General features: G+C 38.1%; 1 protein-coding gene across 9 annotated transcripts in view; it reads left to right on the top strand.

Moving 5' to 3' along the window:
• Nucleotides 1–26989, top strand: part of ATP8A1 (ATPase phospholipid transporting 8A1) — a 256747-nt gene that overhangs the window by 12480 nt on the left and 217278 nt on the right. For 8 of the 9 annotated variants that reach the window (XM_063663611.1, XM_054484585.1, XM_054484583.1 and 5 more), the window contains exons 2-4: nucleotides 19231–19345; nucleotides 20627–20726; nucleotides 21702–21800. In XM_063663611.1, coding sequence (XP_063519681.1) covers nucleotides 19231–19345; nucleotides 20627–20726; nucleotides 21702–21800 — 314 coding nt within the window. Of the gene's footprint in view, nucleotides 1–19230; nucleotides 19346–20626; nucleotides 20727–21701; nucleotides 21801–26989 lie in introns of those variants that run through there. The other variant, XM_063663616.1, reaches the window with a different exon arrangement.

Below are 26989 nucleotides of genomic sequence, written 5' to 3'. Positions count from 1 at the left end.
CATTTTGATGCCACACCAGGCCTGCCAAGGTTTCTGAGTATCATTTGCTTTCACTTTACCCACAATTGCTTTCGGCCAGCTCACCTGAACCCACATTGTTGCCCCATGCAGGAGATCTTTGGTTCTGAGTGTAGTTGTTGCCCATTGCCATTTCTCCTGGATCTCTTGCTCCACCACTGTATTGTCATCCCAGTGGCTGCGACTAGTTGGCCCTTTCCAGTTCCCTTCTAGTCTGTCTCACTCTACTTTTTTTTTTTTTTCCTAACCTAGGCCACGTTCTATCTCTGACCAAAGAAATGAAATGGGTCTAAGTTTTATCCAATCCTGGTGGCTGCTCTACATGTTAAGTTGGATTCAGTCTACCATCTATGCCAGAATGGTTGTGGTAAATATTCTCAGGTGGACTTAAGTCAACTTTCCTAACTTTATTTCCATTGTCATGGGTAAATGTTAGAGAAATGCTTTGGGGAGGAATGCCTCTGCTATCTTTAATGAAAAGTGTGTCCAATGTGGACAGGGCAGTGGGAGGCTTGTGAAATGTGAATTGTTTTTGTAGCCACATCGTGTGATGCTCAACCCTGGCTTCATAGTGAATTAGATAGGGAGCTTCTAAACAATACAGATTCCTAGACCCATCCCAGAACGATGGAATCAGTTGGTCTGGTCTATAGGGATAGGGACCAAGCATTAATATTTTATTTCCTAGGTAATTCTAATGTGCAGTGGTATTGAAAACACTGGTGTAGAACCTTGAATTTACTTGCTGGCAGAGAGGATGGGAATAAATTGTATACAACTATATAGGTTGCAAGCCAAGAAACCAAGAGCATTAGCTAGCCAAGTGATAGACAAACAATTTACCCAAAATATTTACCAAAAAAAATAAATATTTTTGGTAAATTGTGTATCATCCAATTAGCTAATAGGACTAATTATACTCCTCTTAATTTCCCCTCAGAAATGATCAAGGTCATACATTAATACTATTTATTAGGTTTTGAAGACTTTCTTTAAAATTCTGAATTGAACATTCAATTCAGTACAACTAAGTGAAGAGTACAACATATTTAGTTTATTTTTAGCTGGTGTTATATCTACTCTGGGAGCTTGTTCAATATGAGCTTTTCTGCAGTGTCATTACTAGTTTTTTGCTAACCTGCTTGCTTTTAGTATGTTGTAGTAATTAGTTGCTTTATTCAGCCTATATTTGTAGCCCAAATATTTAGTCATTTGCAACTGAAAAAAAAATAGCATAATGACTTGGTAATAGTCTTTGAAATTTCTGTGGCAACTTTTTTTTTTTCAAGGAGTATATTTTCATCAGTCTAGATTTATTGATTTATCCCATTATGACATGAGATAATCTTTTATAGGTTAACGTACAAAATGTGAAAACTCCCAATTTACCTGCCTTCCCTAGTTGCTGAGATGAGGCCAATATTTGAGACTCTTTATTTGGCCATTGTGTTTCTCTGTGGCCACTCTGATGGGCGCTGGGTTCTAGCTTTAGGATGCTGCTGGTGGCCACTGCCGGGTGGGAAGATTATCACTTGACACTCTGGGGATTAGAGAAACACCATAGTACTATAGATCAAGTGCATTGTGTCCAGTATTTGTAATTGCTGTTTATTTTATAGTTCTCATCTATCCTTATTTGTCTCTGCATTTAGACTTTCCTTTTATTAGGTGATAATGTGATTTGTACTTTGCAGATGGAAATTCTTTTCAAAAGCCAGAATTTGATCTTGTAGAGTAGGGAAAGTTCTGAATTGCTGGCTCAATTTAACCCCAGATGGCGACTGATTTCTGTCTCTTTGTTTAAAGTTCAGTAAGAGAATCATTACATGAGTTGGCCTTTTGTTGACTTCCAAGTGAATACAATTAGCAAAAGAAAAAACCCTCTTAATTTCCCCAGGTACCAAATTGAATCCCCCTTGAACTTATTAAGTGAATTTCCCTGTGGAATTTATCCCTGTGGTTGGTGAACCACTCTCCTATATATTTTCATTTTCACTAAGCCTTAATACGAAGGCCTTCAATCTGAACTTAGTAGATTTCTTTATAGGTCAGACATTTTTCCATATGTTCAGCTAAAATTGGCCTTTTAAATAAAAATTCGTTGAAGCAAATAAATCACCATTGTTACTGTTTGTTTCATGTGTTTTTGGTCTGCTCAGTACCAGATGACTTGACATGGTAGCCACCTAAAAGTAGGGCATATTTGTTTTGTGACATAACTACGCTTGAAGCTATCTTTAACATCCTAAGCTAATGCCCTATAAATAATTGGCAAGAAAGTGAAACGAGGCACTGGGACTTCCTGTAGGCCTGGAGTGATATATGTGTTCTGGCCCTTCAAAGCTGTGTGGCCTTGAGCATGTCACTTAACCTCTGTGAGACTCCTGTTTCTCTTTGATAAAGTGGTAATACCTACCAGCGAATCATCTGCCTGTTGGATAGTGAGGACACCACATCTGGCTACACACTGGAATCTCCCAAGGAGTTTTCAACACGCTGACCCCTGGTCCCACCCCCAGGGATTCTGATTTCATCTTGGGGGTAAGGGTTGAAACAAGGAGAAATGATAGTGGCTTCAACTACTAAGCATCAGTGGACATGATGGGGAGTGGTCAAGATTCAGAATATAGCTAGAAGATAGATCCAGCAGATTTGTTGATGGCTAGGATATGGAATTTTAAAAAAAGGAGTCAAAAATGACTAAAGTTTTGGGCCCTGAGCCCAAAACAATGGTGCCATTTACTGAAATAGAAAACACTGGGATGAAGGAGTGAAAACCAGCTTGCATCTTAGAAAGGAGTGAGAAAGTCCCATGTGTCAAAAATACATATGTTTGTAGACATTTATTTTATTCTCTTAGAGTATTGCATTCTTCCTAAAATCTGGATTTCAGAATTTCCATCTTCTGTTTCCTTCATCATCTTTTCTCTGAATATTCTTTAGAATTTCAGTAAATGCACCTGTTAGTGTAATGCATGTTCCCCACTGCTATGAATTTTAGGTATCTGGGAACTGTATGGATTTATTCTGTTTGGGATCGATAATTACGTTGCCAGGACTTTTTGCTGCCCAGTCAGAGTTGATGAGAACAGTCTTTCATGTCATCACTGTGTTCTTTTGGCTCTTGAGGTGCTCCACACTGCAGGGACATTTTCCAGAGTGGATATATTAAATGAAAGCACTTACTATAAAGTAGGTGCTAAGCAAATGTTTCTTGAATCTGCGTCTGGTGAGTGACTGGGATAAGATCAGGCTGTTCAGATTTTGGAAACTGAACTTTTAAAAACGCTGGAGTGATTTTGAAGTCTTGTGGAGTTTTCTTATATTCATCTGTATGCCCATCACGCCTTGCATGGCAGTGGTCACGGTATACCAGCAGGTCTAGGGAGCTAATTTCATGATTCTAATTAGTAGCAGTAGCATCTTGAGGTAAAATATTGCATTAGGAGGTACTTACTGCATGGAGTGATTTTTTATTTATGGCATTAGAAGGTTCTTGAAGCATTTGTTTCATCCACCCTCGCATCGTCTTTGTTCTACCTGTGGATTGAGTAGGGCGTGCGGCAATCTCACACATGTGTAGGTGTCATTGCTTTAATGTCACTGAGCACTGTGCTGGGTCTTTTAAGTCTTTGCAGCCCACCAGCTGTCATTCACACATCCTATCTTAATCTGTTTAGTGGAGGTTTCTGTCGTTTTCTTTAGCTACATCCTGACAAACTGAAGGATGCCGACCATTCCTTACTTTGTTTTGTGAAAATGACTCTTGGCTCTTTAAGCCAGTCTCATCTGACCGGTCTTAGTGGGTTCTTCAGTACTGCCCACAGTGCTTGTGGTAGATGAGCCATCCCAGAGCCACACCCATTCTCAGAGTCTTGTTAGGGCGTGCTGGAGTTCTTGGATGCTCTTTTGTGGGTTTCCTGTTTTTCTAGCTTTGTTTAATGGATTTGTTGGATATTTGGCAAACCTGGTTGTGGCATTGTGTTATCAACAGGCAGATGAGAGTGTCACACTTTCCTTACCCTGGGTAGTGTCTGGTTCTGTAGGATAAAACCCTTGTCTTGTTTGTGGACAGTGTATGTTGCTGTGTGTGCTGTACTGATGTCCCTACCAAAGTTGTAATGGGCAGGAAGACTTTAGTTTCTTCACTGGATGTTTTTGATGATTGAGACTTTGTTTAAAAAAAAAAAACAAAGGTGAGTTGTTTTTCCTCTCTTGCAAAGTCACAATGGAGATAAGAAGCAGGTGCCAGTTAAACTCCACTGACTCATTCTGAGATTAATGTAGCAGCATAATGATGTTATTTGGGTGTTTCTGCTTCTTATAATAAAACAAGGACTAGTCTGTTGGAACGAATCATATATCTACCTGTTTGTATGTTATAAAATGCGTAAATAGCTCTAAAAGTTAAAGTTGTAATGATTCAGATAACTTTCATCATTGTTCATTCATTTTTTTCCCCAGTACTTTTTAAGGCCTAGCTCATTCAGAGCTGTAATTCAGTTCTATCTTCCTATGAACACACTGCTACTGAAGTCAATGGGGTTAACTATCCTACAAGCATTTATAGTAACTAATTTAATAATACTCTTTTCCATGTACAAAATGCTGAAAACTTGCACCCTGCACTGTATCAGTGGTTCTCTCGATAAGCTTATAGTTGTCTTAAAAAAAAAAAAAAGAAATTTAAAAGGATAGAATCCTTGGATTCTAGAGTTGGAAGGGAACTTAGAAGTCATTTAATGCAACACAGTAACTGATACAGCTTGAATACCTCACAGTGAAGGGAACACACCCACACACACCCTTTTAAGACAGCCCATTCCATTCTCAGACACCTCAAATTCTTAGCAAGGTTTTTCTTGATAAGAAAGCAATAAAAGCAGTAAAAACATTTATGCTCTGCACGCCTTGCTGGGTCAAGTGTCTCCCATATTGTATTTACACAGTTGCTTCTTTAGGCCTTTAGTATAGAAACTTCAACTTATTCAGCCTTTCAAAATCGTCTAGAATTCTGATTTTTTTCATGTCATCTGTACATTGATTAATCATGTCATGTGTCCTTATCCTGTCATTGGAACCCAGGCAGTCTGGACCCAGAGCCCTTACCAAGTTAGGCATTTACTCTAAGGGATCCTCTTGTATCACAGCAGAGGTTCATTGTTCTTTTTTTTTTATTTTCTTGTGCGGGGGGAGTCTCTGTATGTCTGCTCCTTCACTTCCTAACTTTGGCATGCATGTGGCTTCAGAGTGCCATGATGCTCCCTCCAGCCCAACTGTCCGTGATGTTCCTTGCTTGGTGCTGAGTTGACTGACCACAAATCCACATTCTCTGAAAGGGATCTGACTGGCCTGGCTGGTCAGGTACTCCATGTTGACCCTGACACCTAGGGCTCGGGCACTAGGCCAGGCCAGGAAATGGAAAGAGAGATAGAGTCCAAGGGTGACCCAGGGGAGGCTCTTTCAGAAGGGCTCACAGGCAGGGATGGCCAAAGAATAGCTTTAGTATGTGAGACCCCTCCATGTATGTTTGTCAGCTACATAGTTGTGAATCCACATTGTTTCATAATCATTGAATCATGTGTCTTCATTTATAACAATAGGGCCTACCCAAAAGCCTTCTTGAAATCCAGATGCTGAGGGTTCTATTTTTGAAAAGAAAGAAAAGGGATTTGGTCAGTGGAGGCTTACTGATCCCCACCAGTCACCACCTCCCTTTTAAGCAGTCAGTTAATCAACCGCACTTAATGTTTGACTAGCATTGGCCTCAAACTCATTGGCCAATAGCATTATTATTCAGACTTATCTAATGTAAAGGACCTTTTTTAGAAGAAACATTTCTTTTTGGTCTTTGAGAATATATGCTTTGTATGAGAAACACTGCTTTCAAAATAATTAAGCTCAGTTCCATGTTTAACTGAATTCTCAGAAATGTTCTTTTAACTTCTGAATTTTCAGATCTTTCCCAAAAATCCTTTAGAAGCAGTGGATCCGATTTTGTAAATCTGTGAACTTTGAAAGCACATCTGTAGACTCCCATTTTAAAAACCAGTGGTTTATGATCTTCATGATCCATCTTCTTTTTAGAACACTGGGAGAGTGCAGGTGGCCCTCCTTATCCCTGAGTTTCACATCCATGGATTCAGCCAATCATGGATCAAAAGTATTCAGAAAAAAAAATTCCATTGAGTTTCAAAAAGCAAAACTTGAATTTGCCACACACCAAGTACTATGTTGAATCCATGCAAATGATGTGTAGGCATTGTGTTAGGTATTATAAGTAATTGAGAGATGATTTAAAATATACAAGAGGATGTGTGTAGGTTATTTGAAATACTACATCACTTTATATAAGGTAATTGAACATCTGCAAATTTTGTAAGGGGTCTTGGAACTAATCCCCCATGCATACTGAACGATGACTAAATTGTCTTCATCTTTTAGTTCCTCTCTCATTCACCATAGTTCTTCTCTGATTAGTAACAGTTCACTTAACTATTTTGCAGGTTCTCACAGTTCTGTAGGTTAGAAAATAATTATATATACCTATACATACATATATGTATTTGCTATAGGCTAGGAATTCATTTAGAGCAGTTAGGTGCTGATTTTTCTTTTTTTCCTCTTAAAATAATCCCCTACCTTGTCTTTTGGTTTAGTTCTTTGAACTAATGTTCATTCTAACCTTTCCAGTCTTAAGATGATTATCCTTGATAGACAATTGAAGCAAAGTAGAAGTTGGAGCTGAGAAGTTCTGCCTTTTATTATCTGTTAACAACATTGTATCATCTATTCTAGGCAGCAGGCTCATCTCATCAATTCTTTGTGTTCCAAATGAAAGGGGGAAAAAAATTGAGTGGTCTCTAACGTTTTTTACAACACCTTTCCTCCAGTCTCAGATATCTGTGCATGTGTTAATATTCACTGTTGAACATGTGAACCTATCTATTTTCAACCTTTCCTGTGATGTTTTTTTAATCTTGTGCTTGTTCAAGTACTTCCTGTGAAGCAGCAGTGGTCTCTAAATACAACTCCTTCACCCCTCCCTGACCACCTCCCCCACTTGTCAGGGCCTGCCACAATTACTCAGCATGTGGCTTTGGACAGCTGTTGGGGCTTCTGCACTTTGTGGGTCTTGATAATAAATTGAAATGTGCCCTCCTGAAATCCAGAATACATATCTGACATGGCCTGGTATTCCTCTCTTTGACAGTCAAAAACTCTTTGATACAGTTATTTTTTTAGGAGTATCATTACTACTTTACCACTTTTGCTTGGATTAGAATCCAGTCCGTAGTATTAGTCCACCTTGTTTCCTGTGCATTTTTAGAGATGAACTTAATGCCACTGCAAGTCAGTGGTGCTTTAAGCTAATTGAGACTTCTAGGAGATGCTTGGTAGGTGTCTGGTGGTTGCAACCCCTCCTTTCTGGTGCAGTCTGCTTCTGTGTCAATTTTTAAACATCTATATTGGCAAATATACTATTTAATTATTCTATCAAATAAAGTTACCTGTGGGTTATTCCCAAGGAGTTGTCATTAAATTCCTTCTGTCTTTCATTGTTCTGGTTCCTTTTCCAGTTAAGCATGAAATGGCATTAGTAAATGTTTTATTATTTCCAAGCAATTCAGCATGCCGAAGATGACTATTATTTTAGGTTAAAATCCAAGGCTGGCTGCCAACAAGATTGACTGCTTACTATGTGTGAGGCCCAACTCTAGGCATACTATAGATTTCCTTGTAATACTGCTTAAGGATATCCTTTCTTCTGAATGTCAGGAATACTCTTTAGAATCCACCACTTAGAATTTGTAGTGCTACTTCAGGGGCTTGTCACAATTTAGCATGAGTTCAAGAAATGTTAAGCCATTACTTTTTTTCCTTTTTTAGATAATAACTGCCGTGGTGTGTTTTACACTTGTTTATTTTTAAATCAATTCCCTCAGAGGCACTTAAAGAAACATGTCATTTACCATGTCTACTAATGACAGGTCCTGATGACAAAATATATTAGTGGTTATTAGGATAGAGACAAGACTATAAATTTCTGGGAATTTTTGGATGCCTTATATTGACATAGAAAATTTAGTAAACATTTAGTGCACAGAAGGGACTTCTCTGAAGGGTCATTCATGTTACTTCCCCATATTAGAGTAGCATACTTAATAGATACTTACCCATACCCTTGTGCCTGTCCCATCCTCTGTACCTAAGCATCTATAGCATTTATTATTATTGAACTAAGCATATAGCTCAAAAGATTAGTGTCAGATGTATGATGGTCTTTTACATAGAGAATATATTCAAAACTTTTGTAGGTATCCCTTCAAAGAAGAATGGCCAAGGAGAGTATTTTGACACTTAAGTAGCATCCAACAAGGCTGAAGGGGTAGAGAAAGGTCTGAACTGGAAATACTGTTGAGGTGTAATAGACCAGCAAAGGATAGAGTTAAAGGGAGAGGTGAGGTCAAATTTAATTGTTGAATGAATGCATGAATCTATCTATCAGTGTCAGAGCTTTAGATATGGGTTGAACTTTGTCAATTTCCAAATGTTGTCTTGGCTTTGGTGCTCAGTGACTCTCTAACCTTGAGCAAGTCTCCATATGACAAGTGACGTCTCCTAATCTTCATTTTTAGAACTCTTTTAAAAAGTGAACCCTTTTGTATAATGAAAAGCTATCAATTGTTGAAGGAGATAACCATGTTTTACGTGATCAAGGGTATGTAACGTTTTGTTATAACTCAGATGGACTTGGAGGTAATGAGCTAGCATCACAGTTGCATGAACAAGAGAGTGATGGAGAGGAAGGTAGGGATGTGGAAAACCGTTTGGCTGTTGTGCAAGTTGCTTAGAGTTGCAATCCACAGTTGTCCCAGAACATGCTGGACTCAGAGCTTGTTTAGGGCAGCTGTTAACATCAGAAGAGATCTGATCCAGCAAGTAGGGCCTGTTGGGGAAGGATCCAGGTAGCCTGCTTATTCTTAAGCAGGAAAATTGCACTGTGGTTCCAGGTCATCATTCCATGCCGATCAGAAAAGCCAGCTAGTGGTTGAGGTACAGGGGACAGGGCTTAGCTTCTTGAAGAAGGCTAGCCAGTCTGGGTAGGGCATCAGTGCCCACCTACATTAGATAGATGTTGGGACAGGACTTGGCTTCCAGCAGAGGACTGAAATGATTTTGCCAAGATTCCATAATATATAGGCTGAGCATATCCTTTAAGCCGGTGGAGTAGCTCCTGGAATCACATGAAAAGCTTAGAGAAAGGTCGAGGAGGATCTAAGGCAGCTTGACTAATACCACAGATTCATTCCTGTCTGTGTTCAGCCTTTTCATCTCTCCAGATGGCAAATTGACTGACTGGCTTAGCATGGGCTGTGTGCTGACTTTTAAGTCAATGAGGAGCATGGAGCCTTGATGGAGCAGTCCCCTAAGACCCTGGGGGAGGGCGTCTCCAAAGGAAAGCAATGGGCTGTTTCCAGGAGAAGCAGACGCCGAGCCGGAAAGAGCAGATTGTCCACTGCACAGAGCCTGCATTAACACTCGGTACAGGGATGGTATATTAATGCAACTGAAAATTTCATTTTTCCTCTGGCTACTGTGGTCATGATCTAGAAATTTGAGAGTATTGCTAAATAGTTTCCACTTTAATTTCCATGCTTTTAAGGGTGTTTGATTTCTTCAGTGCCATATTTGAAAATGTAGTTTGTAAGTCTTTACCTTTGAAGCACCCAGTTTATTGTTTCCAGAGTGATGGTTCCTTCTTTTCATGAGCTCTCTCTCTCCCCCCCCACCCATCTCTGAACAGCTGCTGTCAAGCTCACAATCGAACATTTGAAGTGACCGTTCTGCTCTAGCAATGCAGAACATGGGATTTCAAACCTCCTTTGTCACTGCAGTAATTGCTTCTGCATTTATAATTAAATGAACTATCTGTACTAAGATACCACTAAAAACAAAGTAAATACAAACATCTAAATCATTCAGCCAAGAATTGTTTTGATCCAGCTTAAGAAGCTTACGTGTGTGTGTGTGTGTGTGTGTGTGTGTGTGTGTGTGTGTGTGTGCGCGCGCGCGTGTGTGTGTATTAAGCCCATTGCTTTCCTTTGGAGAACTCTCCCTTCCCCCATAGTCTTAGGGGACTGCTCCATCAAGGCTCCATGCTCCTCTTTGACTTAAAAGTCAGCACATGGCCCATGCTAAGCCAATCACAGTCAATTTGCCATCTGGAGAGATGAAAAGGCTGAACACAGATAGGACTGAATCTGTGGTATCTTGAACAGATTGTCCATTAGTCAAGCTGCCTTAGATTTCCTCAACCTTTCTGTAAGCTTTTCATGTGCTTCCAGGAGCTGCTCCACCTGCTTAGGAAGCTTACATATATATGTGTGTGTGTGTGTGTATATATATGTATATGTGTGTGTGTGTATATATGTATATATGTGTGTATATGTATGTATATATGTGTGTATATATGTGTGTGTATATATGTATATATGTGTATATATATATATTCTTAAGCTTCTGTATCAAAACAATATATACAAATACATATGTGTGTGTATATATATTCAGGACTTTCAATTATTAAGCCTTTGAAAAGGATAGTGGTTAATGCTCATAATTCCATCTTAGTAGTACCTAACTTTAATCACACCTAAGTTCTGCAGTTGTGCCTGTAAAGTCTCTGTCTAGTTTCCCTGTTAATATTCTTTTATTAGATTCTTTGACTGTTGCAAGCATGACTGCTTATTTAATGACCTCAACCTAAGTCAAGAAACTTGAGCAGCTAATATGGTCCCTTTAATGCCTAATGTTGGAAACCATTGAGTGAAAGATTATATAATTGCACTGTCCTAAATATGTTTAGGAAATAATATAATAGATATTCTGATTCCAATTACAGCCTTACTTATAATTGCAATAAAGTTGAGTCTGCAAAAAACTTAATGGTTCTATAACCGTATTACCAGGCAACAGAGTGATTTTGCATCTTGTTCTTGTCTCCCTCCTACCTACCACCCCTGCATTTCTGTTGCATAACCCCATACAGATGACAATTTTGTTAAAAAAAAAAAGTACTCAATATTAATTTACCAAATTGTATGGCAAAATTTATTATTTTGCTGTCTATATTGATTTACACTGGTCACAACTATAAATATTATCCAAAATAAGTAAATGTTAATACCTACATTACAGTCTTTAAGACTTTTGGTTTTCCCGTATCAAGTATTTTGAAGGGAAGATTAATCTGTGGGGAGGATAGGGTGACAGGAACTGCTTGAATGACAAGTATTGTGCTACATTGCTAACATAATGTCATCCTCACATTAACCGTATTTTATGGGTGAAGAAGCTGAGACTCAGATGATAAAATAATTTGCCCATGTAGAAGTGTTATAATCTGAATTTCAACATACATCTGACTACATAGCCTATTTATTTTCTCCCATAGTATGCCTTTCTGATTTCATAATAAAAATAATAGCTAGAATTTTTGCATATGCATGAGGAGCCAGGCACTTTACACATGCATTATCTCCTGTAATCCCCACAAACTCGTGTAAGAGGGTAGGTAGCTAAAGGTTAATTATCTTGTCTAAAGTAACCAGAGCTCATAACTGGTAGACCTAAACAGTCTCTCTCATTCTTAGGCATGATTCTTTAATGCCCTCCTTGATTATATTCTGTATTTTAAACATTATTGATTACCATGTAATAATGAGAAAAAGGATGCATGGTATCTAAGGATTAGGGTTGTTTGGCTGTAAAGAGAATTCTGTTCATTAAGTGGTTAATTATTTGTTGTATTTACAATCCTACATTAAAAGTAATGGGCAAAATTAATTTGAACAATGTATGTAACCCAACACATCCAAAATATTGTAAATTTAGCATGTGATCAAAATAAAACATTATGGGTCAGATTTTTAAAAATCCTACATTTCTTTCATGTCTTGGGCATTTGTGTGGAGTAGCATCAGGTGGTAGTACTATGGGGCATCATACAATCATGAAGAGGTTATATGGCTCATGCCAGCTCTGCCTCCAGAGTATAATGTATGCATCCACTTCCTTTCATCTCTGTCACCAATCTAACCCAGGACTCATCATCTTTTACCTGGATTATCACAGTGTCCTCGAAATGGTCTTTCTACTTAAACCTGTCAGTGAATTCCTACTGCATAAAGAATATAAATTCATTATATTTATAAATAAATTTATTGTTTCTCCCAATCTGGCCATGCTTCTTTTTGTTTTATCCTCTGTTTACTATTAGTGGCCCTCGTGTTCCTGGAAATGCCAAGCTCATTCTCCCCTCCAGGGCTTTTCCTGCTATTCCCCCTTTTGGGTTGACAACTGTCCCTTATCTTCCTTTATGTGTCATCAAGGTCTCAACTCAGCATCTCCTTGAGACGTCTTCTCTGACCACTCAGTGTAAAATAGCAGCAGCTATAGTAGCATCACTAGCAGTGATAACAACAACAATGAAAATAGCTCACATTCATTACTAAACTCTTACTACGTGCCAGGCATTGTTCTCTGTATTTACTCGCTGGGTCCTTACAACCACCCTTTGAGGTAAGATACTGTTATTATTTCTACTATATGCATAATGAAACTTAAGCACAGAGAATTCTGTCAATTGTTCTACAATCAGTTGTTTATTTTCTTCCTCATTCTTACCATGATCTGTAATTATCTTCTTCTTCTCTAGAAAATAAGTCCCTGAGAAAGAGGACCTTATCTTATTTCCTGCTGTTTCTATAACATTTTTAAAATGCCCAAAACATAGTAAATTCTTAAGTATGTTGAATGAATGAAGAAACAAATGAATGAACAACAGGTCTTATTAGATCATGATATTTCGGATGAAAAATGGAATATTTCAGAAATGATGCTTCTCTCATATGAGCAGGTCAGAAGCCTTTCACTTATACTGTTGAGCATTTTCCTCTGTTACATTGTACTGTGTGCATATAAGCATGTGATGATGAATCTGGGCAGATGAAGAAAGGAAGACTGTTGTCATACTCAGCAACCCAGTAGTCACTGATCAGTAGGTGCCAGGTAGTTGTTGGCAACTGATTATAGTCACTGCTTAGCTTTTCAAATATGGAAGTTGAGTTACCATCACAAAGCACCATTTCACTTCGTGACTGAGTTTTGGCTGCAGATTAAGGAAGGCAACTGTTGCTGTGAAACATCTTAATAAAGGCTCAAGAAGGGAAATTTTTTTACTTTGTTTTTCAGAATTTCCCTGCTCTTCTGAACAAAACTATTGATTTTTTTTTCTGCCTGCTGCTCAGCAGATATTAATTTCACAGAATTTTAGAGCTGAGAGTAAATGTCAGATTATTAGCCTAGCCTGGCTTCCCCATTTTACAAAGGAAGAGAATAACCCCCAGGGATGAAGTGGTTTGTGCAGGGTCATGTGGGTAATTGGTAGAAGAACTTGAGCTCACCTCACAGCCCCTAAGTGGGTTAAGTGATGAAACACTGTTTGAGGAAGATGAGCACTTGCTCACTTCAGAGTCATAATTAGGATAGTGACCCACCAGCATCCTTTGTTTTCTTGACAAATAAAATTATTGCTGGAAGCTAAAATAGTCACCAGAAGGATGTTGCTTGTATATTTTTATTTGGTAATACAAAGTAATCTTATTAGCATATTCAGTAGTTAAAAGTTATATGTGACTGTTCCCTATACTGAAATTCTAGGTCCTTCTGAAGTTTAGAAATAGCATTTGGCCATTTTACGACCAAGAATGCAAAATTTGGCCTCTTAGAGTCTCTGGTTTAAAATATGCATAGCAAATACTGGATAATTTTATTATTGCTTGAGATAAACCACAATTCAGAAAACAAAATTGCTTTTCTGCTGGCAGGGGGAATAGGAATCAAGCAGAATATTACAAACATTATATGTGGAATTTTCAATATAGCTGGGATTCTGAATGGATTCTGAATTACTGAATCATAATCCACATTTGGCATAAATAAGGAAAAGTCTTTTCCTTGCTCATTTCAATAAAAGCTAGACCAGATTCATTTTTCTGGGGACTGGGTTGATTCTGACCGTTTTTAAGAAGTTACGGACCTTGGAGAACACAATGTTGAAAGAAGCTAAGATTTCCCAGAAGCCGCTATACAAATGTGCTTTCATACATAGAAAAGGATCCTTGCTCAGTTCCATTCCTCAAAGTGATAGGTGTAGGAATTTGCCTGCCAATTTGCTCTGTGAAACTTAATTTAAGAAAACTAATTAATGGATGTCAAGTGTCTGGCTGAGCACCAAGGACATTGGGGTGAATACCTGAGTTAGTCTCTCGGAGAATCGAAAATGTGAGGAAGGATCATATATCTGGTGTTACTGTCATCATTTACTTTGTGTATCTATACTTGTGGGCCATTTTGAGATGTCTCCAACAACTTGGAAATTTGGGAATTGAGTATACCTTCTCATTTCTTTCTAAGACTAACATATACAGGAGCAAAGTCACCTGCAAGGGGGCTAGATTGGTTCCTAGGCCTGCAGGTTTTGGTAGTCCCATTGGAAGATTAAATATCAATTTGTATTCGAAGATGGAAATGGGTATGGAGATGGTCAAGGAAGGGGTAAGTCATGGGGTTAAACATTATCAGCACTCTTCTCCGCTCTGCAGAAGGGAATAGAAGCATTAGCCAACAGACTTGAAGTCTCATGGCCTCATTGTCAAGATATTGCAACAAACTTTTAAGAGGTTGGTCCTACAGATGCATCTACCCCTGTAGCAGGATTGGTTGCATCAGGCTGTACTTCCCTAATGCTATGAGAGTCTTAGTTCATCTAACCACTGGTGGGTGGGTTACTTTGGTCATTTAACTTTCTACATAGGCCAATCTGGGAGAGTTGAATTGATTATGGAACTTCAGTTACTCTAGTTCCTATGGCAATTACTTCTCATCATAAATTTACTAATTGTTGTTTGGACATCAGTCCTACAGGCTTGGGCAACATATGTCTACTTGAAAGAGATCTGTTTCTAGTATATTACTAATCTGGTTTTGCTCACTTGTTAATTCATCAGGCTTTGAGGGCTTACTATGAACCAGAGGTATAATAGGTAACTTACCATGTAACAAGGGAAGCAGGTGAATTGTCAATTATACCACAAGGTAGAGAATTACCACCCCAAAACATTCTTCAACCTCTAACCCAGAAGCCGCCTCCCATTTTTATGAGGCTCAGTCTATGACTGTATTATTATCCACCCTGTTAACTCTTTAAGTATAATAGACATTTACAATATCTATTACATTTATTGTAATATAAATTACATGTATTGTAATCTATTGCAATATTAGGTGTTTTAAGTACATTGCATACATATTCCTTCATTTACTACCAACTATTCCAGGACATGAACACATAATACTTCTCTATGACAGATTTAGGAAACTGAAGCCTATTGAAAGTAAGTAACTATCTAAGGTCATGTTTTATTCTTGTCTTTGCCATTTACCAAATACTGTTCATTCGACTATACTTAATATGAAGTTCAAACCCATTGCATGGTGGGCTTCAGAGTTCAGTCTGAACCCAGAGAAGATGGGTGGGTCACTGAGTGGATCTCAGAAGCAGTCTGTTGAATGTCTTGAAGTCCATTTCCATTAAATATGCGAGTATTGTATGTCCTCTTTGCGCAAGATTGTGCTGGGAAAAGCTGAGAGAGAGACCAAAGAGCATGATTAAGATGCGTTTCTTTCTCTCAGTAAAGTTCACCTTTAGCACGACTTACAGACAAAGAAGGCTTCTGAAGGCCTGACCTACCAGGAAGACTCAGTGAAAACTGTTACCAGATCAAGAACGGCACTCCCCTTCCCCTTGCTTTCTGTGAGGGGATGACATAAAAGCATCAGAGATTTCAGTAGTCCTTAAGAGTTCAGACAGGTGGATTAAAAGCTACTAGTAAATTTTAATGACTTATGTGAACGAGCCCTCTAAATTATTAAACAAATAGCAAGGGACATGGGTTCCTTCCTTAGAACGAGGAATAGAACCATGTATAGGAAGGAACACCATCTTAGTTTGACCCTCTTTGGGGCAGGGTGGTAAAGGATTCTCCTATTTTGATTGCCTTTGTCACCACTCTAATAGCTCAGCTTAGGCATTGCCCAGGTGTGCACATGTAGCTCTTTATGTGGTTATTATAGCTGATGAAGGTGGTGATATGCAGAGGAAATAAAAAAAATGAAATCATAAAATAGAATTATCTGGTGCATATCAAATAACTTTCAATTTTGAATGTAGCAAATGTGTTTTCACCTTTAACCCAGAACTGTGAGATCAAAATTGCTAACTACCTTCCTCAAAGTGTTGGTTCATTAGTCAAATAGAAGAGTCTGTTTCTCTTTACATGGAGAGAGTCTGGATTGACAGGTTACTTACATTAAGTCCAGACCTAAGTTGCCCATTTCTGCAATGTAAGATAATTTCATTGAAGAGTTTAATTATAATGGTTACAAACTCTCACCTCCAAATTAGCAAAAATGCTAGTCTTTTTCCCAGGTACCTTCATCAGAATATTCCTGAGGATCTCTGAGGTCAAGTATGTTCACTGAGATATTTCTGAGAACCTCTGAGGTTGCTATGCCTGTTTACTGCTAGCTTGCTGTCACCTGCTAGGAGTAAACAGAATCGGACACATAACAGAAGGTGATACCTGCAGTCTCTGGCTTTCAGACATTCTGGGAGTGGGCTTCAGGTGCCTGATGGCTCTCCATGTCACTGCTGAGGAGACAGGGGAGAGGTGCCTACCAGCTCCACTGGCTGAGAGCCTCACTCCCTGCTTTCAGTGCAGATCTCCCTTCCTCAGTATCACACCTGGCCAGGGCACAACAGAGCCAAGCGTTCTGCGTACATTCAGCTTCATGTACAATATCTTGCCAAAGCTTTTCTGTAATGCCTGGGTAAAGAAAGCCTATGTTATCTGTGAAATCCTGTGCTCAGAGCTATCCAGTCTCTTCGATGGTCCTACCCCTGGCAACAGTTGACAGTTTAGATTTTCCCCCTCATTTTGGTGAGTTTTCTCTTTAAAGATCCCTTATTATCTGACCTAGGTTGGGCCCCTACTAATCCATTAGGATTATTTTAATTATTCTGATTCCCACATAAGGGATGGGGTTAATTCCAATCCCTTTAGTTCAAGGAAAATCCTTTGCCCCACAGAAATTCTTGAATACAAGTTAATATCTGAGGAGGAGATGCAGTATCCAATTGCTTTCAGTGGATAGCAATATCCAGTGCTCTCCCAGCAGCGTTTGAGACCTCAGTGTAAGTAGGTATGTCTGGAGGGAGTAACACCCAGTTCCTCAGCTAAGGACATCCAAGGGCCGGGCCCTCAAAAGTCCCATTACATAAAGTAAATACAACACTCAAAAGTCCATTATATAAAGTAAATATAACACAACCTGAGAACATCAGCTCAGAGTGGAGTGAAGAGCTGGTTTCTTTGAGGCTCTCTCTCTAATCCAGAGGCGGGGAACAGCACACTCTGGTCTTAGTGCTACCATGAAGGAAGACCTAATAAAGGACTCAATTTTTTTTAAAGATTGATCTCCCTCTATTCGATAACCCATGTGTGAAATTTCAATTATACAAAACTAGAGGGAAAAGTATGTGTTTAGAACATGGTGTAGGGAAACACTGCGAGCAAAGCTGCTGATTGGTTCTGAAACTGTAAAATGGGTGTGACAGAACCTACTCGGAGCCATGTGACCTCCAGGGTGATAAGGATACAATGTGCCTCTCACCCTGCTCCCCTCCTACTTGGAAAGCTTTCAGTGACTGACTGCCAGGCAGAGCGCAGGGTCCTCTGGGACCTGGCCTGTGTGCTTCCTCAGCGTGGTTTCTCGTCCACCTTCTGTCTGTGCTCCAGCAGCGCTGCCCTGTTTGCTCTCCCCTGCACACATGACACCGTTTCTCACACCCCACTCCCTGTGCTCATGCTTCTCACCTTTGTAGAACACCTCAATGATTTTCTGGTTTTACACTATAACAAACCCCACAGGCCAGCTTTTCACGTAGTTTGTTACCAGCACTTGGCCAACAGTTGTTTTTTTATCAGTGGGTGGAGCAGCTTTTCTTGCCCTCAAAAAACAGTCAACCACTCATTTTTCATTGGGTATATGTATTCGGCAAACATTGGGTACCTGCTGTTTGTTGGCACTGGTGTTGGGAAGATGAATAACACACCCTCTATGGCCCTAGGGAGTTCCCATTCTGGTAGGGGGAACCTGACTCAGGCAGCAACAAAACCTTCTGGTAAGTGTTTTGCTGAAGAGTGGGGAGGTTCAGAGGGCTGTGGAAACCCAAAGACGTTTCCCTAACTTGAACATCATAGAACACTTCAGAAGAAACCACATGTCAGCAGGTCTTATGGGAGGAGTTGGCATTGGCTAGGCAGAAAAGAGAATAAAAATGGGTTTTGGAGATACAGTGCTGTTGTCACCCCTTTGATTTTTCACTAGAAGATACAAAAAGCTGTTTAAAATACTGTCTGTTCATATTCTGTTCTAGAACTTGTATGTATTTTTTTAAGTGTTTGTCAACATGGCAACAAAGTACCCAGTTGAATGTATCCTATTGTTTCAATGATTATGAGATGACTTGAAGTGCTCTTGAGAAATTTAAAGTTCATTTGTGAACATGAATTCTAACTGGACAAAAAAATAGGTGATGATAGTGAGTTGGATCATTGTTGCAATTCCCTATTTAAACCTTACTATTTATCTTTTCTTCTGTCTTCATCTGGGAAAAAAACCAGAAAAGTATTAAATGCATATGCTTAAATTTTTGACTATATTTTAAATTACCTTGTTAGTTTTACCTAAAACTGTAATTTAAACCAGTTTAAAATTAATTTTTACTTCTGGGCATCTTTTTATATAGTGGAAGGAAAGAAGTTGAACATTTATGGGGGAAATGTAAAGTTGATGTCTTGTTTTTGATATGGCTCAGTTTTTACATGACTGTTAAATGCTGCCCTTTAAATCTAGTAGAGATGTTAAATATGGGGATGTTACTTTTCATTATTAAAAAAAACAACAGTAAGGGGAAGCAAGTAGCTTTTAACAGATTTCATATTCCAGACTAGTTATGAAATGTGTTTTTGGTCTGGACAATAAAACATTTCTTGTACAATAAGAAGATGATCTCTTTTTAAGGTTATGAGAAGACAGATGATGTTTCAGAGAAGACCTCACTGGCTGACCAGGAGGAAGTAAGGACTATTTTCATCAACCAGCCCCAGCTGACAAAATTCTGCAATAACCATGTCAGGTAAGAACTACCAAAGAATGCCATGAGACCAGCCAGCAGAGCAGAGCTGGTTAGGTCAAAATGAAAACGCTTGCAAAGAGCTTTCAGTGCAGTCAGTTAATATTTGACAGCTCCCTGTTGGCAGTGTGAATAGGCTGTTTCTCCATCTTCTATCCCATAGAGAAATATTCATAAGAATCTGGAAACAGCGAGGAGCAGAAAGAATAAGCCCCCATCCTCTGCCAATTCTACACAGATATTGAATAATGGAAGCTGCTTATGTGTAAATGCCTCTTTCCTAAACCTGTTAATAGAGTGATGCATTACTGGTTTTGGTTAGCAAGTTTTAACATTTTAGAAGAGATCTTTGCAATTCTGCACCAAGAATTCCTTCGGTTATATAGTCTTTAAGTATTGGTTTTTGATAGTTGTGAAGTTTAGTATGGTGTGGAGGAATGGAGGGCTGTGCGAATTACTTCACTGCACTGTTGTGTTTTCATTCCAACAATAATGTAAAAGGTATCTGTGTAAGCACTGGCCACTTATGCGGCTTCTGGGACCACATAAACACCTTCAATGCTAACAAAGTGTTTCTCCAGTGGCAGAGTTACTAGATTTGAGAAGTGCCCACTTAGTATGTACAGCTTCAAATTCTAGAGGAACATTTCCCAATTTGGGTAATGTGGCATGTGTCTGCTTTAATCTCCTTTCTGTTTGATACACAAGAGGAAGATCTGGGTGTTTCTAAGACCTAAGTAGTGATATCTTACTGATGTGGGCATATCTGGTGTGTTTAGTGTGGATTTCTAGCCACGTTCCTGGAGTGGCAGTGAAGAAAATTCAAGCAGAACCCCAGAAATCTCCCTGAAATTATGCAGGAAAGGCATCTCTGTTTACAGTGTCTGGTCAAATTGCTCAAATTGCTGATTTTGGGGGGTTTTTTGCAAGATTTTATTTTCTGGTCATACGTTGTACTCTGTCTTATGGAGGGCTGGAGCGCTTTAACTCCAAAGTTGCTCTTCTTTGTAAGCTACTTCTAGTAATGTTAAGCAGGATAATTGGCCAAAGAGGACAAAAGATTATGCAAAAAAAAAAAAAAATCTGTGGTATTCATGCTTTACTATTTATTTAACCTTTTCACTCTTTTTCATTTAGGTTAATGACCCTTTGCAATATTCTCCCAATTTGAAACAGCCAGCAAATGTTCCTTATCTAACTTTTAATAAGGTAGTAACAGAACTTTGTAAGTATCGTTGCTAATTATGGAGAAGTTTTATGCTACTTTTCATTTTTGTTTTCTAGCACTGCAAAATACAACATAATCACATTCCTTCCAAGATTTCTTTACTCTCAGTTCAGAAGAGCTGCTAATTCATTTTTTCTCTTTATTGCACTGCTTCAGGTAAAGTCACGTCATAAAACCTTGTCAAATGTTCAGGTACTAATAAATGTTAAGCCCGTGACCAATCCTCTGAAGTTTATGTAAATGCTGAGAGATAAGCTGGTTTTGGTGGACATTTCTGGCTCCTGCTGCAAGCAGTGTTGAAATCCACTACCTTTTCCAGCCTTTTGATTCATTTTTATCAGCTTATTTTGGATGTTCTATAAATTTGATGTGGCAAGGACTGTTCATTTTGGGTGGTAAAGGGGATGGGACGTTTTCTTAAAATGTCAATTTTCATAGTAAAAGTATCAACTCTGAACCTTAGAATGCAAGAAGTTAAATCTTGTGCTTCTCTTTGTATTTAAATTAGTTGTAGTCAGAAAAAGTTTTAGTTTATTAAAAAGTAGCATATTGAACATATGCTTAAATTTGAAAAAATATTTTCATTGAACTTGAAAATAAAAAATATTTAAAATACCACAAAACACAAGGAAAAAAATTTAAAACTCTCATTATTCTACCATCAGAGACAACTACTCTTAAATTGTGGGTATATATCCTTCTGGTCTTTTTTTTTTTTTCCTCCTAAGCATCGTTTATTGATTTAGTTTACAAAAAGGGGATCATAGAATACCTATTGTTTTGTTACCTGCTGTATTCATATAACAATGTGTGGATATTTTCCCAGTTATTCATTGTGTTTCTAAAATATCATTTTAATAGTTATATTTTAGTGAATAGATATACTGTAACTTATGTAACCAGTCTTCCAATGGAGGTTGTAGTCCTATATACAACTGCTTACCGTGAAACTAATTAACATGCTTTTCCAGTACTTATTAGATACGAACACATTACCTCACTCAGCATTAGTCGGCCAAGATAGTAAAATCAGTGAGGCATATTTTAGAAGGCACTAAGACTGTTTTCTTGAATCTATTATAAATTTTCTAGTTCTCATTGGATTTCTCTTACTTTTTTTTTTCCAAATAGCAAATACCTGATGTGTCACCAACAGGTCGTTATACAACACTGGTTCCTCTCTTATTTATTTTAGCTGTGGCAGCTATCAAAGAGATAATAGAAGATATTGTAAGTATTCTACTTTTTCATAAATGTATGTGACTTTGTTATTTATATATGTTTTAAATATTAGTTTTTTCTTAAATTATTTAATTCTTGGCATAGGCTGTTTAAAATATCCATTCAACTTCAAAATGTCTAGAATATGTTCCTACCCCTGAAGTTAATTTTTGTTTTCTGTAATATTGCTGAATGTTTGTTACAGTGTTCTAGCATTTATAGTTTAGCAAATAAAAGAAATTAATTTACTGTAAGAATTGGCTTGAGAAGAAAAGTACATTTGAACATTATTTTCAATTAAATGAAAAAACCTCCAAATTATCTAAGTGATGTTTTTTGGTATTTTCTATTTTTTAATTTAAATAATTATAATAAATTTCACTTTATTAAATGCCTTTGATTTCTTCTCACCTTATTTAATAGTTCTAAGTTTCTTTTTCCTTTATCTCATTTTTTTAAAAGAAAGTAATAGTAACCAAATTTGCTATTTTTATTCTGTGGTAATAAGAGAAAGGGAAAGTCTCTTTCTCCTTTATAAAACTAACTCTACCAAATAAATTCAGGCCTTTTTTCTGTTTTATCTATTTTAACAGTCTTACCTGAGGAAACCAATGTTTTGTTTTGGTTTGGTTTTTTCCTATTCTTTTAAACTACTTCGTATATATATATATATATATATATATAGAGAGAGAGAGAGAGAGAGACTTAAGTTCAGGGGTACATGTGCAGGGTTGTTACATAGGTAAACGTGTGTCATGGGGTTTTATTGTACAGATTATTTCATCACCCAGGCATTAAACCGAGTATCTATTAGTTACTTTTAGTTATTTTTCCTGATCCTCTCCCTCCTCCCACCCTCCACCCTCCACCCTCCAATGGGCCTCGGTGTGTGGTGTTCCCCTCTGTGTCCGTGTGTTCTCATCATTTACTCCCATTTACAAGTGAGAACACATGGTATTTGGTTTTCTGTTCCTGTGTTAGTTTGCTAAGGATAATGGCCTCCATCCAGCTCCATTCATGTCCCTACAAAGGACATGATCTCGTTCTTTTTTATGGCTGCATAGTATTCCATGGTGTATATGTACCACATTTTCTTTATCCAGTCTATCATTGATGGGCATTTAGGTTGATTTCATGTCTTTGCTATTGTGAATAGGGCTGAAATGAACATACACATGCAAGTGTCTTTATAATAGAATGATTTATATTCCTTTGGGTGTATACCCAGTAATGGGATTGCTGGGTCAAATGGTATTTGTCTTTAGGTCTTTAAGAAATCACCACACTGTCTTCCACAATGGTCAAAACTAATTTACACTTCCACCAACAGTGTATAAATGTTCCTTTTTCTCTACAACCTTGCCAGCATCTGTTATTTTTTGACTTTTTAATAAATGCCATTCTGACTGGTATAAGATGGCATCTCATTGTGGTTTTGGTTTGCATTCCTCTAATAATTGGTGATGTTGAGCTTTTTTTCAATGTTTGCTGGCCGTATGTATGTCTTCCTTTGAGAAGTGTCTGTTCATGTCCTTTGCCCACCTTTTCTTTTCTTTTTTTTTTTTGAGACAGAGTTTCGCTCTTATCGCCTAGGCTGGAGTGCAATGGTACGATCTCAGCTCACTGCAACCTCCGCCTCCCAGGTTCAAGCAATTCTCCTGCCTCAGCCTCCTGAGTAGCTGGGATTACAGGCATGCGCCACCATGCCCAGCTAATTTTGTATTATTAGTACTGACAGGGTTTCTTCATGCTGGTCAGGCTGGTCTCGAACTCCCGACCTCAGGCAATCCATCTGCCACGTCCTCCCAAAGTGCTGGGATTACAGGCGTGAGCCACTGCACCCGGCCCTTTTCCCACTTTTTAGTGGGGTTGTTTTCTTCTTGTAAATTTAAGTTCCTTGTAGATGCTGGATATTAGACCTTTGTCAGATGCATAGTTTGCAAGTGTTTTCCCCCATTCTGTAAGTTGTCTGTTTACTCTGTTGTTTGTTTTTTTTCTTTTTTGCTGTACGAAAGCTCTTTAATTAGATCCAATTTGTCAGTTTTTGCTTTTGTTGCAATTGCTTCTGGCATCTTTGTCATGAAATCTTTGCCCATGCCTATGTCCTGAATAGTAGTGCCTAGGTTTTCTTCCAGGGTTTTTATAGTTTGGGGTTTTATATTTAAGTCTTTTTTTGTGTTTGTTTTTTTGTTTTTGAGATGGGTTATCACTCTGTTGCCCAGGCTGGAGTGCAGTGGCACAACCTCGGCTCACTGCAACCTCTGCCTCCTGGGTTCAAGTGATTCTCCCACCTCAGCCTCCCAAGTAGCTGGGATTACAGGCTCCCACCACCATTCCCAGCTAATTTTTTTTTTTTTTTTTTTTTTTTTTTTGTATTTTTAGTAGAGGCAGGGTTTTGCCATGTTGGCCAGGCTGGTCTTGAACTTCTGACCTCAGGTGATCCACCCACCTTGGCCTCCCAAAATGCTGGGATTACAGGCGTGAGCCACCATGCCCAGCCTTCATTTAAGTCTTTAATCCATCTTGAGATGAGTTTTGTATATGATGTAGTTTCAGTCTTCTACATATGGCTAACCAGTTATTCCAGCATCATTTATCGAATAGGGACTCCTTTCCCCATTGCTTGTTTTTGTCAGCTTTGTCGAAGATCAGATAGTTGTAGGTGTGCAAGTCTTATTTCTGGGTTCTCTATTCTGTTCCATTGGTCTATGTGTGTTCTTGTACTAGTACCATGCTGTTTTGGTTACTGTAGCCCTGTAGTATAGTTTGAAGTTGGGTAGCATAATTGATACCTCCAGCTTTGTTCTTTTTGCTTAGAATTGCCTTGGCTATTTGGGCTCTCTTTTTGGTTCCATATGAATTTTTAAATAGTTAAATTTTAAACTATTCATTGACATTCTGTAAAGAATTGTAGTTTAATGGGAATAGCATTGAATCTGTAAATTGCTTTGAGCTGTATGGCTATTTTTACAATATTGATTCTTCTATCCAGGAGCATGGAATGTTTTCCATTTGTTTTGTCATCTCTGATTTCATTGAGCAGTGGTTTGTAGTTTTCCTCATAGAGATCTTTCACCTCCCTAGTTAGCTGTATTCCTAGGTATTTTATTCTAAAATAGTTGTTTGCCAGTCTGAGAGGACAATCTGTTAAGCCTTAGGAAAGTAAGATGGTAAAGCAAGGAAATGGTGAGAAATTTAGAACACTCCAATTTAAAGTTACACAAACATTAACACTTTTTCTATAGAGGATCAAATTGGGATCTCATTAAGATGGCATCTGCCATATTAGGAATGGATCAATTGAACATTTAGATCATCAGTTTCAAAATCATCCAAGTATTTAAGAGTAGAAACAGATGTTGTGCATGTGTGTAAAACAGCATAGTCCTCTTGACTGGAAATGAAATACTTGATGGAGACACTAGCTGAGAAGCGTAAGAGACTCCTACCTGTATTGCTCCACACAGACTTGCCAACCTTTAAATTGTGGAGGACTTGGCAGTCCACAGGAATTGGTCTTTACTACACTTTTGTCACTTTCTTTGCCTTATGGACTTCCCTTTTCTTTGTTTAGCCTAATTATGATTGAGTACCTTTAATTTACTAGGCATCATGCTAGTGTTTCTTTCTCATTTAATTTTTTCAGTAACATTGAAAGTTGGATATTAACCCAATTTTAAAGGTAAGGAAGCTGAGGCTTAGAAAGGTCATGTAACTTGTCTAAGAAAGTGATAGAATCAGAATTCCGTCCTATCCAGTGCTCTTGGCTCTGCATGATTGTGAAGAGTCGCCAACATTTATTGTGCTTCTAGGTTGTACTTACTCTATGTCCTTTACATTTACTAGATCTTATAACAACCCTTGAAGATGTTATTGATCTTATCCCTATTTTACAAATAAGAGGAGGCAGGAGGGGTATGGTAACTTGTCCAAGGTCACAACTGGGGCTGTCAGAATTCAAACAAGGCATTTTGGCTCCAGACTCCTGCCTTACAATCACTACTCAAAACTGCCTTCCCTGTCTGTTTTGTTTTGCTTTGTTTTGTTCCATGGCAAAGCTATAATCTCTCTAGCTATGGTTTCTAGTACTCCATCTTTGAAAGTACATGGCAATTAAAATTGTTTCCAAGAAGTTTTCTTTTTTAACAGAACTCTTTTTGGCATAATATAATAATCAGGTACTATTAGAAAGCTGCTAATCATGCAGTCCTGAAGAATGTAATAATAGTATTGTGAGATAATAGTATCCTATGAAGTAGTTTTCCAGTGAAATCACTGTTAAGAAATTGACTAGAAATTGTAAGAGTAGTTTAGCTAGAAGTTTATGTCAAACTGTCCCCCATTGTCTAAAATGGGGGACAAATCAAATAACAATTTAGATAGTTGTACAAAGAGCTGTCTTTATCAGTGAGAATAATGAATACATCTTTTCATTCATCCATTCAGCAAGAACATTTGAAGAACTCTTGAGCTGCCAGGCATTCATTAGGATATGTATGAGGATGTGTTAAACTTTTGCTGTGCTGGTAATCATGTCTCGTATGTCAGTCTCGTATGTCAGTGGCTTAATATATAAGTTTATTTTTCACTTACTCAAAGACACATGATGGTGGGCATCAGGGATTCAGCCTGAATCAAGATTCTGCTTTGTGGAATATTGGTGGTTATTGTAGCAAGGGTGGGGAGAGGGGATGGAATCTCAGTTCTTCTATGTTTTGGCCCAGAAATGGAGCACGCATCTCTTTATAGCTCAATATTAGAACTAGTGGCATGGCAAAGAGAAGGTGTTATCTCAAGGTCCATGGAAGTGGAGAGCTGGATATTGGTGAAGACTGGTCATGGCTGCCACTAATACATCAGTGAATAAAGCAGAGATTACAATCTAGTAAACTTTCCTACATTCTATTAGATAATGTTTTTAAATCTCTCTCTCTATATATATAGATTTAAAATTTAAAATATATATATATGTGTGTGTGTAGATAGATAGATTAAAATATAGTAAGAATTGCCTGCAGGTAAGATACTGAAGACTTATCCACCCCCAGTGCATTTTAACTCTTGGTGCTTTAGATAACATAATATGATTTTCTATTTTTATGTGTTAATAACAAATAACACACATACTTGAAAATACTCTAAAATTGATGGAGAACTCTTTTCTAAAAAGCTGTATTATGCTAAATGCTAGTTCCTAT

The sequence above is a fragment of the Pongo pygmaeus genome, chromosome 3, assembly GCF_028885625.2.
Source record: "Pongo pygmaeus isolate AG05252 chromosome 3, NHGRI_mPonPyg2-v2.0_pri, whole genome shotgun sequence".
Classification (NCBI taxonomy): Eukaryota; Metazoa; Chordata; class Mammalia; order Primates; family Hominidae; genus Pongo; species Pongo pygmaeus.
Note: the sequence above shows the minus strand (reverse complement) of the source record. Positions and strands in the feature narration are given on the sequence as shown.